The sequence below is a fragment of the Chrysochloris asiatica genome, unplaced genomic scaffold, assembly GCF_000296735.1.
Source record: "Chrysochloris asiatica unplaced genomic scaffold, ChrAsi1.0 scaffold00011, whole genome shotgun sequence".
Taxonomy (NCBI): domain Eukaryota; kingdom Metazoa; phylum Chordata; class Mammalia; order Afrosoricida; family Chrysochloridae; genus Chrysochloris; species Chrysochloris asiatica.
In genome coordinates this window covers 33,410,436-33,420,337 of record NW_006408529.1, presented here as the reverse complement: position 1 = coordinate 33,420,337, position 9,902 = coordinate 33,410,436, and the positions used below count along the sequence as shown (strand labels likewise).

General features: G+C 39.2%; 1 protein-coding gene across 1 annotated transcript in view; it reads left to right on the top strand.

Annotated features, from left to right (window-relative positions):
- The window catches only part of MFHAS1 (malignant fibrous histiocytoma amplified sequence 1), a 124,465-nt gene extending 120,212 nt beyond the window's left edge, over window positions 1–4,253 (top strand). Inside the window, exon 3 of the mRNA XM_006834482.1 lies at window positions 3,947–4,253. Within this exon, the coding sequence (XP_006834545.1) occupies window positions 3,947–3,980 (34 nt within the window). The 3' untranslated portion in view covers window positions 3,981–4,253. The remainder of the gene's footprint in view (window positions 1–3,946) is intronic.
- Window positions 4,254–9,902: the final 5,649 nt, after the last annotated feature.

Here is a 9,902-nt window from a genome sequence, read left to right as displayed (position 1 = left end):
ACTTTGCTAAATCTTCCAATGAGGTCTAGTAGCTTTTTTACTGAGTCTTTGGGGTTTTCTATATATAAGATCATATTGTCTGCAAATAGGGAGAGGTAACATTTTTTTTTAACCTGTGACCTTTTAACCACATTCTGTCATCACTCATTAAACAAATCTTTGTTTAATATTTTTCTTCTGTTTGGTAATATGTTGTTGTTGTTAGGTGCCAGTGAATCAGTACTAACTCATAGTGACCCTATGCACAACTAAACGAAACACTGCTGTGTCCTGTACCAACCTCACTATTGTTGCTATGCTTGAGCCCACTACTATTGCCTCTATGCCAATCCATCTCACCTGGGGTCTTTCTCTTTTTGCTGACACTCCACTTTACCAAGCATGATGTCCTTATCCAGGGATTGATCCCTCCTTATAATATGTCTGAAGTATGAGAGATGAAGTTTGGCCATCCTGGCTTCTTAGGAGCATTTTGACTGTAATTCTTCAAGCACAGATGCAATCATTATTCATTGTCCAACTATCACACACATAAGAGGTTATTGAAAATGCCATGGCTTGGGTCAGGCGCACCTAGTCCTCAAACTGACCTCTTTGCTCTTCATCTCTTTAAAGCGGTCTTGTTCAGCATATTTGTCCAATGCAATATGTTGTTTGATTTCTTGACTGCTCCTTCCATGAGTGTTAATGGTTGATCCAAGTAAAATGAAGTCTTTGACAACTGCAATCTTTTTTCCATCTATCTTGATGTTATTTATTGGTTCAGTGGTGAGGATTTTTGTTCTCTTTACACTGAGGATCAACCAATACCAAAGCCTGTAGTCTTTGACATTCATCAATCAGTATTTTTAAGTCCTCATCACTTTCAGTAAGATGTTAGGTGCAGGTAATATAGAAACAAATAAGAAAGACACTCATCTGAAGAATCCAAGTCTCTTTGGAGAGAATGGGGATCAAAGAAGTAGCCAGACAGACTTATGTCTCATTGCAATTAAAATATGATACCTGCCAAGATAATTATATGAACAGAGTCCAGCGAACTCAGAGGAGAAAGAACTTTACCAGGAAGATTTCCTTTTTCCCCCTTGACAGTAGGGAATCCCCTCTAGAGACCCTCAATCAGATATTCTTGTGTGTTTCTGGTGCTGGTTGGGCCTAGACCAGTCTTCTGTGATCAGGGACGAGCTAGCCAGACGTTTCCTTATTTCCAAAGGTTCATTAGATTCAGCGAGAAAAACATTTACATCGCACATCTCCCACACTGATCTGAAACTCACACACCAAAATTAACTGCTTGGTTGACACATGTAATTTTACACTGCTATCCTCTTTAGAGTTAGATTTATTATTACAATAAATTGAACATGAGGCCCTTTAAAAAACTTTCTGTCCTGGGAAGTTTAATGTATTAATAGACTTTTAAAAAGTCCTCATGGCTGAGTGCCATAGAAATGTGAAACTACCCCTAGGGCCCAAGATATATTCCAAATCTGCTATAGCTGTCAAGCCTGCTTGAGAGTCAAATAACCCTTGCTAAAGCCCTGGCTCTACCCCTCAGGCGTACATGGTACGTGCTGTTAGGGAAGTTATTAATCTTTGGGGACCTTAGTTTCCTTCTTTGTAAAATGCACAGTAAGAGAGAGCTTACCTGGTGGGGTTGGTTTGAGATAAGGATTAATCAAATAATGTACTGCAGTGAATGGCACAGTTCCTGGCATGCAGTAGGTACTTAGGAAATGGAAGGTGCTTAAATTAGGGGAGGTTGGTATTAGTATTATGTGTGAACAGGCTGATTCTTATATCAGGTGAATAGCGAATTATCAGTTTCCATGAAATCAAGCTGCATCATGATAGATAGGGTGGGAAAACCAGCTCATTACCGGTTTCCTTTCATTGTCTTTGGATGCTTTAGTAAATGTTATTAAAGTTGTTTCAAAATATGTCATGTGTCATTGTAGGAAAGTTGAAATAAGGGATAAGGACCTTTGACATTTTCTGCTAACCAATTTGTCTGTCATTGAATGCCACTTGATTTAATTAGTTAAGTATGCAGCCATCTCTTCATTTCATGTCGACCTAACTCTAGGTTGTAGTGTGATAGCCCTGCTTATAAAACTTCTAGTGAAGCCATTGTCTTTATTTTAGTCCAGACAAAACCCATTATCTGTGAACTGATTCCAACACATAGCGACCTCTAGGACCAGCACTGTGTGATAATGCACTGGACCGCATGGGCGGTGGTTCAGGTTCACCAGCTGCTCCTCGGAAACCCCATACAGGATCGCTGTGAGTCGGAACTGACTTGATGGCACTTAACAATAACAACAATGGGACTGAATAGCATGTGTCCTGTATGGTTTTTAAGCCTGTAATCTTCATGGAAGCAGACTACCTCATCTTTCTCCTTCAGAGTTACTGGTTAGCGTGAACCACTGACTTTTCAGATAGCAGCCAAATGCTTCTTCACTGCATAACCAGGGTTCCTTTGACTGTGAAGACATTCAGCTGTGTGAATCATAATGCATTGTAGATAACATTGTGAAGAATGAGAATTTCAGAATACTTAATTGTGCTCATGTGGAAAACCTGCGCGGTTTAAACTCAGGAATAGTGTGCAGCATGGTTATCAAGTACCCTTTCACCACACTTATTCAGTCTACATGCTGAGCAAATCACCTGAGAAAGCTGGACTATGAAGAAGAACGTGGGATCAAGATTGGAAGAGTCATTAACAGCCTGTGATAAATAGACGACATAATCTTGCTTGCTGAAAGCAACGAAGACTTGAAGCACTTACTGATGAAGATCAAAGTCTACAGTCTTTAGTATGAATTATACCTCAAAAAGAAAACAAAAACCCTCGCAGGTGGCCCAATAAACATCATAATAAGCAGAGAAAAGATTAAAGTTGTCAAGAATTTCATTTTACTTGGATCCACAATCAACACTCATGCAAGCAAAAGTCAAGAAATCAGAAAACAGGTTGCACTGGACAAACCTCTTGTAAAAGACCTCTTTACAGGGTTCAAGAACAAAGATGTTACTTGGAGGACTAAAAAGCACTTGACCCAAGGCATGATATTTTCAATTGCCACTTATGCATGTGAAAGTTAGATAATGAATAAGGAAGACCAAAGAAGCATTAATCAATTTGAATTATGGTTTGGCAAAAACTGTTAAATATACCTTGGACTGCCAGAAGACTGAATACATTTGTGTTGGAAGAAGTACAAGCAGAATTCTTAGAATTGAGGATGATGAGACTATATTGCATGTACTTTGATACGTTATCAGAAGGGACCAGTCCCCATTGAAGGACATCATGCTTAGCAAAAATAGAGAAAGACCCTCAGTGAGATGGATTGCCACAGTGGCTACAACAGTGGACTCAAACATATCAACGATTGTGAAGATGATACAAGACCTGGTAACATTTCCTTCTGTTGTACATAGGGTCGCTATGAGTTGAAATTAACTCAATGGCACCTCACAACAGCAATAATAACTTATAAGTCCAGATAGACATCCATTCACCTCTTTTAGTGTATATTCCTATTCATAGAGGGCTATTTGGTGTGTGCCTCTGTGAATTTATTAAAATTAGTTCTGGTTTTAGACTTTTAGCTTCTTAATTACTAATCTAGTTAAGCTGTAAAATGACAGTGGAGTAAATAGCATAACCAATTAGTAACTCCATCTTTATGTTTGAACTAAGTTCAACATCACAAGCAGAAATGCTTGCCTGATTTTCTGAACAGACTGTTTCCTTTGAGGGACATCAGTAGCCTGGCAACTAGCTTATTATGAAGAGTTCTAGAAAGAGAAATGAAAATATGTACAAAAATTAAAATAGATTGAAATGATGACTTCCTTTTCTTATGATTCTATCTTTATGTTTTTCTCTGTTACCTTTGTCACTTTTTTTCCTTCTCTTCTACCCATATAGGAAGAATGTTGGTGAGAAGCACAGAAACCAGTGACTTTTGTGGCTGTGGAATTTCCCTGGAGAAAAGAGAATCTCAGAACTCACAGGACCATCTTTTGCACCTGGTCAGCCCTCCACACTCCCCAGTATGCTCTGTGACCTTGAGGGGAATAAGTGTCAAGGCTGTCTTCACAGGAAGAAGCAAAGCCCTGGCTTGTTGAAGAGATGGGGAGGGGGCAGGGGAGGATGGGAGAGAATATGGAGCAAATATTTGACAACCTGAACCTCAGAACTGTGATCCTCCAAGGAGAGCGCTACTTGAAGAAAAGAAAAAAAAAATGTCAAATGGCTTCTCAGGGATTTTGTTTTCCATGCACATATAAGCCATAGTTTCAGTGCAGGTGGCAGTATTTAGAGCACTCAGATTTCAGTTCTGTTAAATGTGAAAGAAGGATTGACTGACGTTCATTGCTGTTCCGTACGTAGCTAGTGTAAAATATGTATATGTTTATCTTTATTTTTATAATATGCAAATACATTTAAATTTATACAGTTTGAAGCTTTTAGCGTTAGTTAACACTGGGTGCAATATTCTGCATGAGAACTGTGCCAAGATAGGGCTGATTTCTTATTTTAGCGTAAGTTTTTTTGTTTTCATTTCTGTATTCTTTGTTTCTATTACTCAGAAGAAAAAAGAAACTTACTAGCCCTTGAATCCATGGTTCATTGTTGGTTCTTAGAGATTGCCAATAATCTGGCAACAAAAACCTTCAACAAGCATTTGAGGCAATGTCTCTTCCCCTTCTTTAATCACAGATACGGGCCTCTAAATCCCTGGCCATGGTGGCAGGAGTTTTCCTTTCCTTCCCCATGTATCTTCTGGGCCTGGCAGAGTTCTTCCATGTCCAGGTTTTATGTACAACTGTGGTTGTCACTGAGTGGTACCCTGGAGGTCTGGAGCCTCTGCTCAGTATCCAAGGCCTGGTGTTAATATTCTCCCGGAATGAGTATACAGGGGCCAGAGAGCCCACGGAAAACATGGCATCCCATAGCTTAAGACCATCAGAGTCAGTTCTGAATAATGCAAAGAGCTCAACTAATAAGGACCTTTTTATTTCTCCCCTAGAACAAAGTCTGTGAAATTTAGAAGAGCACTTTGAAAGTCTCCCACATCTGGGAATCCGACTTTCAGATACCGACTTAATTGGTGAACAGAATCCCACATTGGTTATTTATAATCACAGAGCCTCTGATTGATCGGTCTGTTGCCACGGCCTAGCAAACCCCTTGTTTGAAAGTCTCCATGCAGTGAAAGTTAAAAAGCGAACCAAATAACTAGCTTTCTCTCCTACTCCTAACTGGGGCCAAACAGCATATGCTGCAGTAGTAACACATTCTTTTGAAGAATGTAAAGGACTCTGTTTACATCTGCCTCTTCTGTGTATTGATCGGAAAATGTGTAAAACTAACTGTTTCTCACTCATATAAACCAGAAAAGTGAGCCAGCTGGTGTTAATCTCTTCTTTTATAAAGTATTGACTCTTTCAATGCCACAGTATACAAAGTCTCAACACATTTTTAAAAGAATTAACACACATGTGGCTGCATTGCAAAATATCACAACTCGGTTTTTGTAGACTATTTTGTGCCCCAATGATGAACATTCGTGACTGCAGCGCTTCTACCTAAACTGAGGATATGACTTATGATCATAAAATCAAGTGGGATTGTATAATTTTTGCATTGTTTAATACTTGAACATGATGCCTCAAATTTGAGATTACATTTTCTTTTAGAATTCAGTCAAGATATTAATCTGGTTAATGTTGGGTTTTTGGTTTTTTTTGTTGTCACAGTTCTCTTTGTATGTGTGTGTGTGTACGTACAAGCTGAATGGTAACATTTAATTGCTTTATGGCCATTGAATTGTTGGGCAATGTTTTTGTTTTGTTTTTTTCAATTGGTTGGTATGAGACCATTTCTAAACTATCAAATTAGTCAACTTTCACCAGTCTTTTGAAAAGACTCTTAAGTGTGTGACTTAGGGCTAACTCCCCAGGGGACCTTAATGAATTCAAAAAATAATACTCCCTTGGGTGACATACCCTGCAAAGTGTTGGATATTAGTGTGAAAAGAAATGCCCACATTCTCAATATCTATTTGTTGACAAGTGATATTTTGTGCTATCATCTGAACCCTATAGAAGCAATGTAAAAAACCTTGGTGGTCACGTGTGTTTTTGCAAAAGGTCAGTATGCTCCGAGGGTCGTGTGACCAAGAGAAGCTCCAGAAAAAGTTTGAGAACTTGCTTCCGGGTGTGGGGAGAGCTGTATATAAGGCAAACACTCTGCTCTGCAGAAATATTCACCATCCTTACAGGACATTCCATTTTTGTCTTTCAACACCTGGGAAGACTCAGCAGCCAGCCAAGGCTGACAGTCCATTCATGAAGCACAAGAGGAATTTTTTCCAACCAGGTCATCCCTTGTCTCTCAAACAAATGCCCTCCAAGTTTGTTATGGTTTCTATTCATGCAACTTGTGGTATTAGAACCACTTCCTGGAATTGTAAAAGCGCTTCCAGAATGGTTTTCTCCTTTCTAAGTGGGGGAAAAATAAAAGACAGTGCTCGAATTTGACACTTGTGCATTGGACTCTCTTTTGAATGAATAAAAAAGCAAAGATTTGTGGTAATTCCTGATGAAATATGTGTTATTTTTCATGCCACGGTTTGTGAATTGTAATTGTGAGTTTTCCATTTAATTGTTAACTGGGCAGAAATTTAAGAAAAAGCAATTCAAAAGTTCTATTAAAATACAAATCAATGGTTAAGCAATTATATTTAGTTTTTTTTTTTTTCTTGTCTTTGTTCTTTATTAACTTTCTTAACTAACTTTTAATGTAAGAAGTTATTTTTCTATCACCTAAGGAATACCTCTTAAGTCACTTTTGAGAAAAGCTCTGGGAGATGCATGGTGGCAGCTTGCATCTGCTTCAGGATTAGTCCATGAGAGGACAACTGAAGAGTCCCTGCTTGAAATGCCTACTTCAGGCTGGACATTCAATTCTTATCTGTTCTGTTGCTGAAGTCATCTCTTCACAGTTAATCTCATCTTCTGTATTCCTAAATCAAAGCTTAGGAACCCACGATAGGTTTGGAAGTTCCCTTCATTGCTTCCAATTTATAAATATTTCCTGGGTTGTGCCCTTGTTGTTGGGTGCTTTGGAATCATTTAGACTCATAGTTACCCAATGTGACAGAGTAGAACTGCCCCATAGGGTTTTCTAGACTCTAATCCTGGTGTGGCACTATAGGAGAAACACTGGACTGCTAACTGCAAGGTCGACAGTTCAAACTCACAAGCCCATCCTTGGAAATACTACACAGAGTTGCTGTGACTTGATGATTTAGCATCAATCCCCACGATCATAAGCAGATTGCCAGGTCTTTGTTCCGTGGAGCTGCTAAGTGGGTTCAGAGTGCCAAGACTGTAAACCATTGTGGCACCTGCTGTTACTGTTACTGTTGTTAGATGTTGTCAAGTTGACGCGACTTGTATCGACCCCATGTGACAGAGCAAAACTGTGTTCCATCAAGTTGTCCAATGGCTGATTTTTCAGAAGAGCTTACCAGGCCTTCCTTTCAAGGCTCCTCTGGGTGGACAATAACCTTCAAACATTCAGTTAGCATCCAGTTAAGTTAACCTTTTACACACCCAGGGATTCTAGATGAAAAGATAAGGAAAGGGAAAGAACATGGCTGCTTATACAGAGGCAGCAGCCTCTGGGAGACAGACTGGGACCAGGCAGTCCTGATCCTGCAGCACCTCAGACCAGGAGAGCCTCATTGTCAGACTCCTGAGAAGGTCGGTGGAGCCATTCTGAGGCATTTACTTGGGTCCTTAGAATTTAACCAGGCCTTTGGCAATGGAAAGGCTGGAACCATGTGGTGCTCAGAATTTCCCAAAGAGTAAAGGAAGAGATATATTCCACATGGAGTAGCTTTCTCTTCCAGCTCCTTTTGAAGAGAGCACAGTAAGCAAAAATGATACATTTGGGCCTAGTTTTTCTGTATCAGAAAACTCGAATTTCTTCAAGCTTGCTCAGCACGTCACATAGATAATCAGGTGACAGTGTTAACAATTAGAAATGCATTATTTATTACATGGATTGGTCCTTCCCAAGGATATTTCCCCTACTTTATTGTGAGCTTTACAAAACTAGGTTCCAGGTTTTACTAACCATTGAATACATGGTGCCTGACACCTGACACTGCTCCATGTGTTGAATTGGAAACTCCAGGGTTTCTTTGTCTGTGACTGCTTACTTAGCCTAGTGGTGCTGGCACTGCTGGGAACAAGAAAGGACATGAGTTGGTGGAACTTCTTACACCAAGCAGAAAAAGAATGCAGTGTTGTTGGAAGAGGTTTTAGAAAACAGATAGGGCTTTTTTTTGAGGTTATCTGGGTTTAAGAGCATGAGAAAATTCACCTAAGAGAAAAACATACATTTGGAGTCAGAAATGTCATTATCTTTCTATACAAGAAGTGCTTACATGTGAAACAATGCGTATTCATTCTCAATACCTTACAAATTCATTGTTTCCCAAACTGCTCCAAGAAAAATATCTCTGGGAATATTAATATATGCTCCTTTCTAAAAAGGTTCTGGAATCAAATAAGTATGAGAATTGCTGTGTTAATGCTTAAAAGATGCTTTGCTGTAGAACTCTTAAGACCCTTTTAGGTGCTGATAGTAATTAGAGTCCTGGGTGTGGTGCTGTAGGATAAGCACCGGACGGAAAGATTGGCTGGAACTGCAAGGTCAGCAGTTCAAACTCACCAACCGCTCCATGGAAATCTTATAGGGAGCCTTTATGAGTTGGAACAGACTCGACTGCACTTAACAATAACTACAATAGACTTGAGACTCCAAAAAAGGAACAGTAGACAGCATTTCCATGTATATTGGAGTGCAGAAGACCGTCTCAAGAATCCTTAGTGTGTATCCTCTGGGAGTAATGTTCCCAAATCATGGGGCATATATACCAATACAATCCTTCTGGTCTTATGTGAGCCACACATAGCAGCAGTAAGTGATAGTCGATTCTCCCTTCAGGGCCCCTTTGGTAATAGGCTGGATGGTGTGAGGGTCAAGATCCCTTTCTTCAGACTGCCTCCATTTGAATCCTGACACTCTCGTCTGTTCACCATGTGCCTCTGTTTCCTCGGGCATCTAATGAAGGAAGCCATCTACTTCATTTAGTTATTTATGAATATTACATGAGAATCTATATCCAAAGTGCTATGGCATTGCCTAGCATTGGTAAACTCTAAGGAAACACAGTTGATGTTAGTCGATTTGCCTGTATATACCTCTCTCTTTATGGAGAAATCAAGTCTCAAACTTGGAGCCTTTAACAATATCTAACTAGGATTTGTAACAATTTTTGATTTCATCATATTTATTTTAGGTTACCTTCTGTTTATAGCACGTGATACTAATTGATTATTTACACTGGTGATAAAGTTGAAAAATAAATGTAGATCAAAAGTTTGAATTTTCAGTGGAATCTGGGCCCCCAAAATATTGACAATGAGATAACATTTAAACCACAAACTTCAAACGAAAACTGTCTGCTGGTGTCTTCTTTGAACCAAACAATACCAAATAGCTTCAAAACGTTCATGGTCAAAATGGAATTTTCCATGAACTTTTTGAACCCCCTTTGTAGTTGAACATAATGATTAAGTGTTTGCCTTAAGAAGTGTGCTCTTTTAAAGGTTTATCAAGTGGGATGAACTTGCCAACATAGACTCTAAGGGTAAGATGAGAAACTCAGGGGACAATGGGATTATGATAACAGTGGTGGAATAATTTGAAAAAGGGTAGAATGATTGCTTAATTTAAAGAACGTCATCAATGTCACTGGATTGTACATGTAGTAATTGTTTGAAACGGTGTCTTTTGTGTGTAT